The following is a 16,560-nucleotide window of genomic DNA, read 5'->3' on the forward strand; positions in this document are numbered from 1 at the left end:
GAACGTGACTCCTCTGACATTACAAAGACAATTATTTGCAGCGATATGGTAGTTCTTGTGATAAGGGCTCTTAGCATCACAGGACTACAATTGCATCTTTCCACTAATCCTGCTGTAAATAGTCGAACAAAAAGTTTGAAAGGGAATGAATGATTCCCTCAGAGAGGAAATTACACAGAGAACGAATATTCTGGTTCTGGCAGGTAGGATTATAGATAAGCACTTTAGAGCAGTTTTCTTTGAGGTAGGAACAGTGTTCTACGGGGTAAAACAAACAAAGAATTGGTGGTACAAATGGTCATGTGAAAAGTGTACAAAACCGTTAGACTTCAGAAATTGCTCTCTTGGGCAGTCACAAGGCACATTGCCTGGTAGCTGATCTGAAGCTAATTAGCCATTGTAGAAGAGAGAAAAATGATAAGCTATTCTGCACTTTTGTTAGATAAAGTGAATGAACTGGGTTCAGCAGATTTGTAATAAGACTTAGTCATTTGGCTCATAGAGAACTGACAAGCATGGTGTCCATCATATTAATTTATTTTTTTCTATTTTTTTTTCAAAAATAATCTAGATTTTATCTGAGAACTAATGAGAAGTTCCTTTTCTTGTTACAATTTCCCATATGTAGGGGAAGGCTAAGAAATTAAAAGTTCCAAGAAGGTGAAAGCCCTTCCTTTTTATCTTTAAACTTTCCTTTGATTACTGTCACTGTCTGCTCTGTTTCCAGTCTCACTTGAAATGTTAAGTTCAACCAGTCTTCTGACTGTCCCTCCTAAAGCCATAAGTCACACTTGCAGCCTTCCTGTGACATGTTTCCCATAATGCTTCTCTTCTGTACTTGTGAGATTTAAAACCAGACATAAGGGAGAAAAAGGACCAGAATAAACCTGACCTAGTGCAAAAGATACAAATTTCTAGCTTGAGCAGCAGCTTGTGGAAAACCTTGCCTCAGCAAGTCCATCAGTAAAGACTATTTATGTAAGTCTATTACACTAGCTCCTAAATCACCAGAACTCAGGCAACTGGACTGGCCTGTGAGTCAGCATTGCAGTCCTCTGCTGCTTGTTTCAATCCGTAAAAATTAGAGCTTTAGGGAGTGTATCTTATGCTCACAGCTGAAACAGTCCATATCTGCTCCTGCACAGGGACTTTTCCATCACACCCTCCCCGTTCTGCTACATTTTGTCTGCCTGGATGACCTGACTATGTAGTCTTTATACACCAGTGTATTTTCTAAACAAAGCTGGAAGCATGAAAATGTATTGCACCTCTGGGTTTGGGAGAGATAATAATACCTGCACATCGAGATTCTGTTGCTGGTTACAAGGATGTGCAACAAAAGAAGGTCATAGTAGCTAATGGCATGGTTCCAAGGTTTATCAGTATGAAAGAGAAATTAATTTAGCAGAGTTTAAAGACAAGTAATGATTTCTTCCCTCTCACTGCAGTTACTTCACCCAGGTTGCTCCTTTTTACTTGATTATATACAAAATGCTAAAAGTGAACAACTAAGTTAAGTGATGTGTTTTCCAGGGTTGTCATACCTTGTTACTTGATAATCATCATAATCCAGACAATGAGAGAAAGATTTATTTTGGCTACTCTGAGACGATGTTGGTGACAGATTTTTAATTTGTGAAACCATAGCTATTTCTGCGAAGGTTTCAATGTGCAAATAATTATTTATTTACTTTTTTTAAAGGAGTATTTCTGTTCCCACTACACTGATTCTCTAAGTACAGTTTATTATCTAAACACTGGCACTTTGAGTGCTATTCAATCTCTGTTTATGCAGTGGATCAACCAAGAAAAAACATGAAAAATCAATCAACTTATCTAGATGTCCTGTTCAAATATTATGTGAAACAAAAGAGGAAAAGAAGTCAGCCAAACATATTTATCTGTGCCTTATAATCAAGTTAGCATATGCTAAATATGCTTAGTTTTTAAACCTTTTACATGGATTGGAATAAAACATGTTGTTTTGTAAACCAGGACATTGTATAGATGGAATTATGTGCCATTTAAAATATGAACGTGTCTAACTTCCTACTACCTTTTCCCCTGCAGCAGAAATTTTACTGATTCTGGACATCTGAATGTGCAAAAAGCTAGCAAGGAGCAGTAGTATTCTGGATATAACTCGTGAATTTCTGTCAGCTGATACCTACAATTTGCAAAGCATTTTCTGAACCCTGTGGATAAAAGTAAATGAGATTATACTAAAGCTGAAATTTGTTAAAATGTACTAGAAAATTCAGTCAGGATTCAACTTGTTCTTCTGTGGGTTGAACTGTGAAAAGTCAAGAAGCAAATCCTTTAACTGACATGAAAGAAAAGCAAATATTACCCACAGATTGTTTTTATTATTGTAACATTAAAATTACTTTGCTTTATCTGAAGAGAATATTTTATTGATTGAAATTCTAGTAACTTCAAATTTTCCTATGAGTTATTTGTGTGTTTGCAGAGTGCTTAACATTCTTGTTTTTCAAATACTTCAATTTTTTTTCCCCACTGGATAGTTTGGGAATTATACAGAAGCTGTATTATTAACCGTCTAAATTCACATGGCAAGAGACTGACTCTAAAATCCCTGGAGAAATAATGACTTGACAAAATAGCCTGTCTCATTTATTATCTCTACATGGTCACACGTACCAGTTAAGTAATGACCAAAAGTCCTCAGCAGAGGTGTTATTTTACTGATGTTATTTTACTGGTGTAAACTGAAAGGTATTCTCAGGCCCTGTGGTTTCTGCTCTTTCACTGCTGCCTCATAGTTTCATATAAAGGCTGGGAATGTGTAGATACATAAGTTTTTTGCACCTTCAGAAAGATCTAGGACATACTGATAGAATGAGATAAAAATGTATTACTTTTTCTTGTGGGTCTTTTCTCTCCAGAGCAAATGATACACTGCCAGTACCAGAAACACCAGTAAAGAATGTGGAAGAATTTTCACTGTTTTAAGAGGTTGTTCCAAAACTGGAAAGAAAGAGCAAAATATAAAAATCTAAATGAACAATCCGTTTAAGGAATCCTAAGATGTTGGATTTTTACTGTTCCCTCTGAAAAGAATCAGTAGTTTAGGGACTGTGGAGTGGAGGAGGATTTTTTAAGGTCACAGAGAAAGTATTTGTTTATCCATAGATCAAGTATAGGAAAGGGGGTGTTCAAGATATTATTAGGACTATAAAATGGAATAGCTGCATGAAAAGGAAGCTAAAACTTCTCTACAGTATACAGCCTAAACCAACGTAACTGGTATTTGAGCTGTAGCACGCCTCTTCAAGCACAATCCTTATATGCAATCAAAGATATAAAAACTGTTTGATAAATCTAGTAGGCTCTTCCAGTCTAGCTTCTTCAGTACTTTTTCTTTTCTGTCCAAAAGCATCATCATGTGATCAAGAACTTCAGTCAGCCCTGGAGGAAGCTAAACAGCCCCAGAAAGACAATGTGTTCATTCCGGAGTGTGCTCAGGGCGGCCTCTACAAACCAGTGCAGTGCCATCCTTCCACAGGCTACTGCTGGTGTGTCCTGGTGGATACGGGACGTCCCATCCCTGGTACATCAACAAGGTAAGAGACTACACATTCATTCTCAAAAGTTGCAATGAGAAGATGCCTTAGTGTTGATATACTAACATGTAGATTTCTATTGCTGGTGGAATTATGTCATATAGTTTTTTTCCTCTATAAAGTGAAATATTTTAAGAGATATCAAAAGTTAAGGCCAGATGGCCATGGACCCTTTCACTGCAATGTCACAGGCAATTTTCTGTCCTAGTCATCTTCTTTACTTCTATTTTGTGCTGGGAAACCAAGACTTGGAGCAGATAATGAATAATCCCAGAGGAAATCTCACACTCAGCCTGAATATAAAAGAGCCAAGTAAGATAGTCTATGACAGAAACTACTTCCAGCCTCTGAAATGTTCAGTTACTTTTCCAGCAACCTCTTCAACTATTTCGTATGACAGACTTTGATAGAACAACTGCTCAGGAACCCATAGAGAGATTTTTAGTGTGTTATTAATAGAAGCTTGGAGTTCAGTCATCTCAGCTGAGCCAGATACATGATAAAGTGTTGTAAGCCACATAGAGCAGATGTAGGCAAGGCACATATCAGGTTCCAGAGGATGTTATTTAGGTTGGTTATTGTGGTTTGGCCCTTGTAGAAATGCTATAGATACTCATACAAAACTAGCAGGCAATATGGGTATCTTTTCAAGCTTAAGCAAAATCATTTTTTATCATTTATATAAGGTTTGTGAAAGAAACACATTATAAGCCACTTGCTGTAAAATATTATATTACTGGGGAGGGTTTTTTCACATATTCTTCAAGTGCTGATTTACTGCTAGCTGTTTATACCACAGTCTAGACCATGACAATTACAATACCATCTGAAGTGGACTCAATGAGCCTAGATGTCTTTTCCAACCTTAAACATTCTATAACGCTGTGACTTAAGTTACTGTTGATCTACTGTTTCTGACAAGTTGAAGTCCATAAACTGTCAAAACAAAATAGTCCAAATTTGCTCCTGAAACTGCAGGATGAGTACGCATATTGTGTTAGGATCTAGAGATGTCCTCTAGAGATTCCAGAGGCTCTCTTTTATGCCCCTGCTCTGTTCTCCATCCCTAGGTTTGTTCACTGTTTCTTCCTTTTAGTGCTAATCCTTCTTTGAATTATAGTTTAAATAATCTTATTTCCTATTCTCTAATTTGAGTCCAAATCATCTTCTTGTGTTCATCAAGCAATGAGGCTTCCACTTTGGTTTTGGTTTTGTTGGGTTTTGTTTACTGATGGGCTTTTCTTGTTGTTGGTTTTATTTTGTTTTGTTTTTCTTTTAATTTTTTTGTAGTTCTTATTAGTATAATTTTATTATAGAGTCACAGAATAGCTGAGATAGGTGGGGACCCCTGATGATCCTCTGGTCCAACCCTTCTACTCAAGGCAAGGTCATCTGGAGTAGATTTCTCAGGATTATGTCCAGTTAGTTTTGAGTATCTCTAAGTATGGAGAATCCACAGCCTCTCTGGGCAGCCTGTTTTAGTGTTTGATCATCATTATGGTTAAAAAAATTTTTTTTTTCTTACAATTACACAAAATTTCCTCTATTTCATTTTATGCCCATTGCCTCGATTCCTGACACTGGACGTCACCAAGAAGAGTCTGACTACCTTTTCTTTATTTTCCTCCTTTTGGGTATTTATAGAGAGTAAGATCCTCCCTGAGCCTTCTCTTCCCTGGGGTGGTCAGTGACAGTACCCTTTCCTTATTATGTCGAATGTTTCAGTCCCTTGACCATATTCATGGCCCTTTGTTAGACTCACTTCCAGTATATCCACATCTCCCTTGTTTGGAGAGCTCAGAGCTGGACACAACATTGCAGATATGTCTCCTTCTCTCAGTGTGAATGAGAGGGGAAGGATCACCTCCCTTGACCTAATGGCAGTACTCTTTCTAATACAGCCCTGGAGGCTGTTGGCCTTCTTTGCTGCAAGGGCACATTGCTGTCTCATGCACAGCTTAGTGTCCATCAGAAATACCAGGTTCTTGCTTCAAATTTGCTTTCCGGCTGGTTTGCCCCATCCCATACTGATGCAGGGGACTAATCTTCTCCAGGTGCAAGAATTTTGCATTTGCCTGTTTTTGAAGTTCATGAGATTCCTGCCAGCTCATTTCTGCAGCCTGTTGAAGTCCCTCTAAATGGCAGCACAATCATCTTATGTATCAGTCACTAGTCCCAATTATGTATCATTTGCAAATTGCTAAAGTTGTTATATCTCCCATTATCCTGGTCATTAATGAAGAGGTTAAAGAATATTGCCTCTATGAGCTTTGGGAAACTCCACTGGTGACTGGCTTCCAGCTGAAATTTTGCTGCTGATCCCAACTATTTGAGGCTGGCTGTTCGGCTAGTTTTCAACACATATCCCTGTTCATTTTTCTAGCACATACTTCATCAGTTTATGTATGAGAATGTGATCAGACACAATGTCAAAAGCCTTGCTAAGATTAAGATAAATAATATCTGCCCTTCTCATCTTATCCACTGAGCAAGTTAGAGAATTGTAGAAAGCTGCAGTGCTGGCCAAGTATGATTTCCTCTTCATAGTTCTGTGCTGGCTGATCTCAATCACTACCTTCTTCTTCGTATGTTTTGAAATAGCTTGTAGGAAGATTTGCTTCATCACCTTCTCGGGAACTGACATAAGCCTGGTTGGTTTATTATTTGGCTCTTCCTTGCCCTTATGGAAGGCAGAAGTGACATTTGCTTTCTTCCAGTCTCCTTATACAGTCAGTACAACTTTTCAGATATAATTGAGACTGCCCCACAATGACATCAGCTGGCTCCCTCACCAATGGTGGGTGCATCCCATCAGGTCCCATGTGCATGTCCAGTTTGTTCAAATAACCCCTTCTTGACCTTCCTTGCTCTAGACTTTACTATTGGTCTCAGTGACATGGAATTCCTGAAGACTGCTCTTAAAAATAGAGATCAAGGAGAAGGTGGCATTAAGTACTTCTCTATGTCCTTTGTTACAAGCTCTCCTGTCCCACCTAACAGCAGGCCCACACTTCCTTAGTCTTCTTTTTGCTGTTGATACACATGTAAGAAGTCCTTCTCTTTGGCCTTCATGCTCCTTACTAGATTTACCTCCAAAGGGCTTTAGCTTTCCTAACCCCATCCCTGAATACTTGAAGAGTGTCTGTATCACCTCCTGCATCACCTGACCCTATTTCTACCCTTTGTATCCTTCCTTTTTAAAACTGCATTTTTTTAGGTGCTCTTTGTTCATCTGTGCAGGCTTCCTGTCACATCCTGCACATCGGGATGAGCTATTTATGAAACTGGAGGTGGTGATCCTTGAAAATCAAACAGCTCACTTTCCTATTCATATGTATAGTCTGAATGCACTATGTGCCATGTGACTCCTCCTGTCATATAGGCTGGAATTCTAGGTCTTCCCAACCCCTTGATGAACCCCCTATGGACCTTGAATCAATCTCTGTCTTCTCTTTTTTCCTGTTTGGTCTGCTGGCCTCCTGTGTTTCTCAACTACACAGTCACTCAGCTGTGGGAGAAGAGGGAGCAGGAGTGTTTTCACTGTGCTGCATGCCTCCAAAGCTGGAAGGCTGGAAAATTGGATTCAATTATTCCATGCATATGGTTCAGACACAAAAGTGTTCTGCTTGATGACTTATACTAAAAAGATCAGCTGCTGTGGTCTTGACCATTCCTAATTTGTTCATCTTTTTTGGACTTATGGGTAGTTTTCAATAAAGCTCTGAGGAAGTAATATTTAATAATATCCCTGGAGAGGACATTTCTGAGCACAGATGGGTAAGTAGAGTACTCAGTTTTAGGAATTTCATACTAAATAAAGAATGACTGGTGTATTTAGGAATCTACAGTCTTGGTAAACAAGCAGGTGGAATTACTGCTGAGAGTTTAAAAGGAATGTCTAGACCTCATTTCTGAGAAAGATTTAGGTGGGCTGGAATCCCATAAATTATTTCTTTTTTATTTTTCTGTATTGATAAAATTAAACTTTTTTTCTCTGGCAGAGGGAAGTAAAGGGGGATCAGAATATGATAAGGATTATACAGTTGTCTTTTTGCAATTCTTTTTTATGGAATGGAAAGAGTGAACATGTGAGTCTTTTCTAGTTTAAAGAACCAGGGGCTTGTGCAAAATTGGGTGTACTATCTTTCAGTTTTCCTCTGCAAAACAGAAATTAAAAGGTGTTAAAATGGTACTGCAGGAACTGATAGCATAAACACTCCTGGTAACAATATGGATTCATAGCATACTGGAATCTCTGTTCTGCAACTATGGATTAAATCACTAAGGGACAACAATGAAAGACAGATCTGGGAAGCTATTGCCAGAACAGCTTAGTATTTTGCATGTTGTTTCTTTTGAAAGTATTCATGAGGATATTTGTCAAATCATAAGGCTCTGAATAGCACAATAAATAAAGTTAGTCACATTAAATAAGACCTCCAAACTGAAGAGAAGTTATTAATACTCATTCAACTTCTAATACACTGTCATCTGAAAAAAAGACAAATAATTATTTTTCAGAAAAATAATCGCATCCTAGAGTTAAAATAAAGATATTTCAATGAAGAATGACTCTAGGACATTTAAGACAGTAAAGCTCAAAAGAAATAGGTGAAGTTGTGGTGTAAGTCTGGATTTTATGAAAACCTAGGGAAAACATCCATTTAATTAAAAGGAGGTAATGCATTTAAAGGGTAAAAACAACTATCCTCCAAAAGGCTTATCAGTATAGTCCTCACCAGCTGGCTCTGAATGCCTCTTGGATATCACAGCATGATTCTCAGCCTTTTTTTGTTCAGTGGGGGCCATGAGGTTGTGTTCTCATATGGGACTTTTTAGCAATTAGGACCATATGAAAAGTAATCCCCAATCCACTTGCACAAAATTCTCTAAATTTAAAAAAAGATCGTAAATCATCTGTTTCATGAGGCTACCTACACTGTAGAATCCCTGTGAAAGCCTCCATCCTCTACTACTTTTACACATCAGTAAATCTCAATGCTTCCCTGCAGACTGATCAGAGGTACAAAACACCCTTCGTAAGTCCTTGCCAATACTAGATATACATTCACTTGTAGGGATTCTTTTCCCTTTAAAATTCAAAAGAGTAACTTGGGATGTCTTTTGACTACAGTTTAACCTGACAGTGCTCCATTCTGACATGCTATCCCTTTCCCATTCTTTCTCCATGAAAACTGGGGCAAGTCTGTTTTTCTTATCTGTTTTTACCATGGCTGTTACTGCATGGTAAATTTCTAATTAATCATTTTCTTTCTTCAGTTGCTTTAAAGAATTAAACGTAGACCTTTGACATTTAAGCATTTAACACCTATTGGGCTTTAATAAATTTAGTTTGTATATTATGAACTACATGTGTATTTAACAAAAACATAAGCCAAAAGAGTAGAAGAGTAGAGGCCAAAAAATAAAATGTAGGCACAGAGCAGAAACACTAATGGAAGAGGATGGGGGGAATGTAGTCAGGTATCAGATTAATCGGGGACCAGGCTGTTTGCCAGATACTGCATTAGTGAGTATTGCTCACTAATTTCCCTTTCACTGTTTCCTTGACTGATTGAAGTGGTCATCCATCAGGTGTCTGAATCCAACCCATGCTATCAAAGCACCTTCTATTCCTGCCATTCTTGAGGGGAAAAAAAAAGTCTCTAGCTCTCCCATGTCCCTAAAAGCAGCACTGTACCTTCTTGCAGCAGATAGAATTTGATGAACCAGTGGTCATTTTCATCAGATGATGTAGAAATATATGAAGCCCTCAACGGAAAAATAATATTGGGTTTTTTTATGCTGCCTGATAATTAAGATCAAAATATTTAGGCATTGCTCTTAGGAGCAGTCTGACCTGGACCCAGGACATAGCTACCATTTAATGTTTTTAGAAAGAATATTATGTTCTGAAAAGTTTGGATTAGTATATTTTAATTAGAAATTTTAGTGTGCCACTCAGTAAATGTCATTTTGATAGACTTAGAATAGTAGAATTTTAGTTATATAAAGTATGAAAGAATCTAGAATCAGTGAACAGGCATGTATGTGCACATACATGTACGTGGACGCAATTCATATTAGTAAGTGTGTTTATCTCAGAATTGCAACTTTGAAATGCTGCATGCTAAATTCTGCAACTTCCAGCCACAATAGGAGAATATGACAGTAAAATTTCTCAGAAAGAGATTCTGTTGATCTGACTTAAAAACTGTGATGCAATGACAGTGAGACATAAAAAAAAGGTGAGATTCAGCATCAGATGCTCCCATGTCCCCCGGTCTTGCATAAAAGATATTCCTAGTGGTGTTGCATAAGTCAACATTTATTGGAAGTACAAATAGCACAGTTTCTTGTTACCAGTTCAATGAACAAAGTGACTTTAAGTAAACTCTAAGCGTAGAAGAACCAGAATATTTCAGTAGCAGGTGGAGATTCAGTGTTTTTCACCATACATTTGAGCAGTTCCAGGCCAATTTCCTTCTGGTAGAAATCCTATCAATCCTTCACTCTTGTTCAAAAAGTTAGCTGTTTATGGCTAGTCCTTCTTACTTTTTTTTTTTTTTTTTTTTTTTTTGAGAGAGGATACAGTAGCACATGGTTTTTGAGCTGCAGTAGTATCTAAGTAGAGTACTTGCCTTGCTGTGATTTTGAAATTGCTTTTCTGGTGTTTCCCAGTATGAATACTGTTTGTCATATTGTTTGTCTTTTTGGTTTTGTAGGTGGGGGAGAGAGCCTTCCCTTTTTTTGATTTTTTTTTTGTTTTCTTTGGTGTATTTTTCAAAATAATTTTTTATTATGAATTAATTTGTAACAGTTCCTTAGTTTTCTGCCCTGTAGAATGACCTTTGGAATAGATAATATTTTTTTACTTTGACATCAACCCTGGGAGAATAAAGATGTGGTGGTTTCTTTGAGGTAAGTGAAAAATAGGTAGATAAGTTTGTATCACCCTTCTGAGTGAAAAGCAGAATAATTCCCTGAATATTAGAAGGTACGAGTTTTGTTTGGACTACAAATTTGGAAATAAATTCCTCCTGAATCAAATTAATCTTGGCCGGTTTTATTCTCTCCCTGTTTGTTCTTTAGGTATGAACAACCTAAATGTGATAATGGTGCCAGAGCTCACCCAACAAAAACAAAGGATTTGTACAAAGGACGCCAGCTTCAAGGTCAGTGAAATCGATTTAGGTTTGTGCACTCAATACTTTGTTTATTCACTGTAGCAAATTAAAAAACAATTTCTTATCCTATATCAAAACAATGTATCTTTTAGATATCACTATATTGATTTGCCACTGACTGAAGTCTTTAACTTTGGAGCAAAGTGTGTCAATATGGGTCTTGGGATGTTGTCGGAGAAAGTAAGGCTCATTTTTCTCTAGTTTAGTGGCAGTCACATTTACTTACTGGAATTATTCCTTGCTGTTGTCATATTAGGGAAATCAGCAAATACATCTAGAATAACTTGGACCACAATTCATAATCCTTGTTCTAGCAAAATTCATGGGAAATTGGCCTCTGTCTTCAAATCAGTCAAAAAGATGTATCGTCTTCCTTACTTTTTTCTAAGAGTATCCTTGTTAGTTTACCTTGGAATAATATATTTTTATTCTTCTCTGTTGTAGAAAAAAACCTTTTTGTTTATTAGAGTTTTTATAAATGTTACATTTTTTGTAAGCACGGAGTTCAGCAATATATGTGCCACATAAATCCTCAGACGTGAAACTTAGTGGCAAATGCATCTTTGGTGACAATCAGAGTGATGATGTTTATCCATCATTTTGCCAGTCGGTAGTTGCTTACTGAAGTTACTTACTGCTGTTGTAACTTCATGGAAGTTAGCAGGAATTTCAGGGATAATTTGAGAAAATATTTTGGACCTTATTGCAGCCTTTCAGTACTTAAAGAGAGCTTATAGGTAAGATGAAACCAAACTTCTTAGCAGGGCCTCTTGTGATAGAAAAAGGGGTAATGGTTTTATACCAAAAGAGGGTGATTCAGATTAGATATAAGGATGAAATATTTTATGATGGGGGTCGTGAAACACTGGAACATATTGCCCAGAGAAATGTTGAATGCCCCATCCCTGGAGACATTCATGATCAGGCTGGAGCATCCTGATCTAGTTGAAGATGACCCGCTCCTTGTAGGGGGGTCGGACAAGATGACCTTCAAGGGTCCTTTCCGACCTAAATTATTTTATGCTATTTTACAATCCTTACTCCGTGGAAACCAATGGAAAGTTAACCATCTTTGACAATTTATTTCACACAGCACTTGCATAGTTACAGGCTTGGATAACTACTTTATTTTATGTGGGTTTTTTCTGAGTGAAAAGAACTTGACTCAGAAGAGACTATAGCAGAGCAGAAGCTGAAGAAACAAGTTTTGTAGTAAAAGATATCACTTTCTGGACACTCCTACCTTTTGCTAAAAATTTTGAAAAGCATTTGCTAGATGGAATCTTAGAGAGAGGATGGGCAGGTGAAGGTTTTTAAGATTTCACATTTCTATTTCTTATCTAAATTGGTAATGCTTTTATACAGTACAGTAATAAATATTTATCCAAAATCAAGATACAGTGCCAGTGAAACAATTAACAAGAATTCTTAGTGCTGCAAACTTCTATCTGATAATTAATTTTCATTAAGTTAGGCAGTGATATTCTGATTTTCTTTTTTTACATTATGGTATTTTGCATTATTTGAGCTTTAGTCCAACAAATCACTACAGCAATGCAAGCTCATAATTGTAATAAATTATATGTATGACATGCATTTGCTCTCCCTCATCTTACGTTGCTTAATCTTTGACTTTCCAATGCTTTGTGTTATTTTAAAATAAGGCAAATACCAAAATTTCCTAACATTTCTTAAATACTTACAGGCTAGCTAGAAGAACCTCCTTCTTCTAGTCTGGAGTAGCACAGAATAAATACATACCTATAGAAGTAACAGGGGAAAGAGGCTACTTCCCAGTTGCAATTGTGTTAAGATGCTTATTTTTTTTCCTTTCTCTCTTTCTAAGCCTAAATGTACAAGTCCTCAAGCGGCAAATTTCTCTCTTAACATGCAAACACTGCATCAAGTAAAAATGAATTGAATTTAATTTAGAGAGTTTTTTGAAAAAAGGAGGTTGAAAGATGATCTTGCACAGATGTGTCTAGTTGATAACAAGTAACACAAACTTGTGCAAATAGCCGATATTAATCAACTTTTTAGTAGAAATGAACCAGTGTTACTCAAAGATTCTATTGTAAACAGTCTTGCAAAAGCATATTTGCATCGTCTATATTTAAATATAATATATAATTTCTCAGTGGTGCCAGGACTGAATAAAGAAAAAAGTAGGTTAATTGGATGCTTATTTTTAAGGAATAATACATTTTTGAAAGGATGGGTTTGCTTGTTTGGAAGACTATAGCCACAAAAAATGTAGCAGCCCTGGGTGAAACCGGTGTGACTGCCTGCTGTGTAAAACGAGGAAGATTTTAAAATTAATTACTTTACTGTTATGAATGATCTTATATGGGATAAACCCCACCAGAAGATCCTCAAGTGGGTTAAATTGGCATAGTTCTCAAGCTACACTGGTTTATACCACCTGAAAGTTTGAACCCATTACATATTAAGACAAATGTTTTTAGCAATATTTTGCAAATAAATCAAGATACAATTTTTGGCAAGCACTGATATCTTTTTAAGGCAAAATTGTGGAAGGTAAGGGCACCTTGGAGTCTACAGCAAAATTCTCGCTGATTTAAACTGAGCTAAGAATATGTCTTCATATCCTAAGGCTAACCTAATATAAAGCATCTGAAACTGAAGGCTAATCTGATGTTTGTAAGGACGATCCAAGCCACCTGTATCTCTTAGTTTGGGCTGGAAGTTACACAATAATAATTCTTCCCATTAGATTTCTAGTTGTTTTTTTAAAGCCAAAGCATTTTTCTGAGGTTACTTGTGGTTATGGTCCTTCTGAGAAACTAGTTATTGCAAGATAATGAAAATGAACTCTAAAAGGAGTCTAGAGAACGTCACATACTGGGGAAATGGAAGGGTTTTTTACTTTTCTCATAGTCAGAGTTTTCAAACACTCGTATTTTGATCTTTTGTTCTTCTCTGTGTTATACAGTAAAATGGGAGCCCTGTGATGAACTGACATATTCTGTAAAGAGTCTTGAATATTTTTTTCCTCATACTTTTGGATTACTTGTTTCAATAATCAGCTTTATACACAAGAGCATTTAGAAAGGTATAGCATGAAGGCTAGTTAAGCTAAACATATAGTATGATGGAATGAGGTGTAGGTGCTGCTGTATTTTCCTAAAATCAGGAGTGGTGATAGGTCAGATTCAGCCAAGCTTAAGAAGCATCAGTTGCTGAAACTGTAATTTTTCAGTCTGGGTCTGTGGGTGAAGGTATTCTCAAGCATTATATGTATTCACTACTTTTTAATAATCAGTAAAATATTTTTAAACACATATCCTCAATAAGTGTATATCTATTGGTAAATTATATATATGTACTACTGTAATAATAAATTAAGTACACTGTAGAACATATGCAAATATAGAAGTTAAAAAAGGATGAAATAACCATAACTTTATTTTTTTTAATGTAATCTATTAATAGTGCAAAAAATATTTTCTTCCTGCACTTCAGCTGTGCCTCTCCTGGGGTACATGCACCCCAGTTTAGATACAGTGGGTAGGCTACCTGTTTATAAAGCTAATCTGGCCTCTGCTGTAAGCAATCTGGATAAAGGGACTTTGATATGTAGGAGAGCAAGACATGATAGCATACTGAGACAGTGCCAGACTACTCAGATAATTTGCCTCATGGGCAAATCTTCTTATTTAAAAAGTATGCATTGAATGCAAGAAGTCTGTTTTAGGCTCCTCTATGTGTGAGGGCTGGATAAACTTTGGATAATCCTTTATATCATTTAAGATTTTTGTATTCTTATTTAACGTGGGAATTTATCTGTTTTTCCTGTAATATAATTTTCGTTACCCAGACCTGAAATTCGAAAAGTAATTGAAAAATTTTTTCAAGTATTATGGGAAATGTCATTTTGTTCACACGATATTTTTTAATTAGAAGTACCCTTATCTTTTGTGAAGGAAAGAAAACCAAAACCCAATAAAAAATGAGTAAATGGCTCAAAAGTTTCAGTGGGGGACACAATGCCAAGCTGGCGTTTCAGACTTTCAGACTCTACTGTGTTGCTATAGTTTTGTGGCTTTGAATCAGATTCCTAATTTTGTTTACATTTCATTTTGGTTTGTTTAAGTTTCTCCTTTTCTTTAACACAATATTTTTTTTTAAGTCCCTACAGTTGTGATAGTTCCTTTCATATAAAGGGATAATTTGGGAGGGGAAACTATAGTCTGGAAATGACAGTGCCTCATAAACTGTAACAGTAATACAATCTACTGACTTGGTTGCAGATTCATTGTCAATCTACTACAACTCTGAAAGTCTCCCTTTTCTATTTTCTCTAAATAGCATAGCTCTTCACTGTTGAATATTTAGTTTTCCTTAATGCTGATCTCCTTTTACCAAGCTGGAACCCAGTAGAATGCATCTGTTGCATTAAAGTTATTGTAGATTTCTATTGGTGAAATAAAATCAGCAATTCACTCCTATTTTTGTCCTTTCTGGCAATTCCTTATTTCAGATGCTTCTCATTACAATTTTTGATTTTAGAGCATTTCTCAAAACAAGATGTAGTATTTTGGGGTTTTGATAGCACTGAGTTGATAAGTATCTGAAAGGATTCAATTTTTACTGTCTAAGGTTTAGTCAATGGCACAAGAAGGATCCAAATTAGTTTGCACAGCCTTTATGAGGACAGATTTTGAATCTTATACTTGGACAAGAGTATAGACCATGCCCCCTCCTCCCCACAACACAAAACCAAAAAGCAGTGCTTTGCATGAAGGGCCTAAACTCTGCTAATCATTATGTTGGTACTGTGGAGGTCTACAGTTTAGGACAAGCTTAGAACATTAAAATACATTACTAAGTTGAAATGTCTTAATGCAGGTCTCCTGAATAGTCAATCAACTTACTTAACAGCAAAAAAAACCAAAAAACCAACTCTTAAACCCCTTCCTTAAATGTGAACTGCAGATTGTTTTCTAATTTCGTAGCCTACTGATGAGTCAGCTCCTGTTTTGTCCTAGGGGCTTTTGTAAGCTTGGTTTAACCTTGTCATTCAAGCAGTTAATATTTTCTGCTGCAAATCATGCATGAGAGCTGTTTAATTCATTTGTTTATTTCATATTTGTGTTACTTAAGCGAAACAAATATATTCTAACTGCCCAATTTTCTTCCTATTGTAATGGCTTTATTTATTGTTTCTGATTGGGTAATCCTGTACTGACTCTGAACAGTTTATGTTTCGTGGAGCAAAACTCATGATTTAAGGTATGGGTGAATTATGTATGGATAAGTACTGTTTACTTTTGGTTGTTGGCAGTGCATCTTCTTTTTCCAAAGTTAAAGACAAATAGTTGGAAACACTCAAACCACGATGATGCAAGACCTACAGCGGAACAACCATCATGTGAAGTATTTCACTTAAAGGCACCTTCAAAAAAAAAAAGAAAGTGATAGAGGCTTAACTGCTTTTCCTTTTGAGGTACATTCTGTTATATAGTGGTTCCAGTTTTGACCATTAGCGTGTCAGATTTCATAAGGTACCAGACTATTTCTCAGCTAAAATGCTAAGGTACCTCCACTGCCCTGCCTCATCTTGCTTTCTCTGTTTCCTCTGTGTAGTCTGGTACCAGCACCAAGTAGAAACTAATCTTACCCTACTTAACATTTCTTAAACATTTGAATGACTAAAACTTTGTGCTTTTTTAAAGGTATCGGTTAAGGTATAGTGCAGATTATATACACATGCCTGCCTTCCCATGGGCTTAAAATTGTTAGGTCAATTGGCATGTAACTGTCTCCGC

The 16,560-nt window shown here is 36.5% G+C and overlaps 1 protein-coding gene across 2 annotated transcripts in view; it reads left to right on the forward strand.

Moving 5' to 3' along the window:
• SMOC2 (SPARC related modular calcium binding 2) overlaps window positions 1-16,560 on the forward strand; it is a 138,883-nt gene that overhangs the window by 90,678 nt on the left and 31,645 nt on the right. For both annotated transcript variants that reach the window (XM_039379561.1, XM_039379562.1), the window contains exons 8-9: window positions 3,398-3,584; window positions 10,677-10,759. In XM_039379561.1, the coding sequence (XP_039235495.1) occupies window positions 3,398-3,584; window positions 10,677-10,759 (270 nt within the window). The remainder of the gene's footprint in view (window positions 1-3,397; window positions 3,585-10,676; window positions 10,760-16,560) is intronic.

This window comes from Pipra filicauda, unplaced genomic scaffold, assembly GCF_003945595.2.
Source record: "Pipra filicauda isolate LSUMZ 115617 unplaced genomic scaffold, ASM394559v2 scaffold16_size7369187_pilon, whole genome shotgun sequence".
NCBI classification, from domain to species: domain Eukaryota; kingdom Metazoa; phylum Chordata; class Aves; order Passeriformes; family Pipridae; genus Pipra; species Pipra filicauda.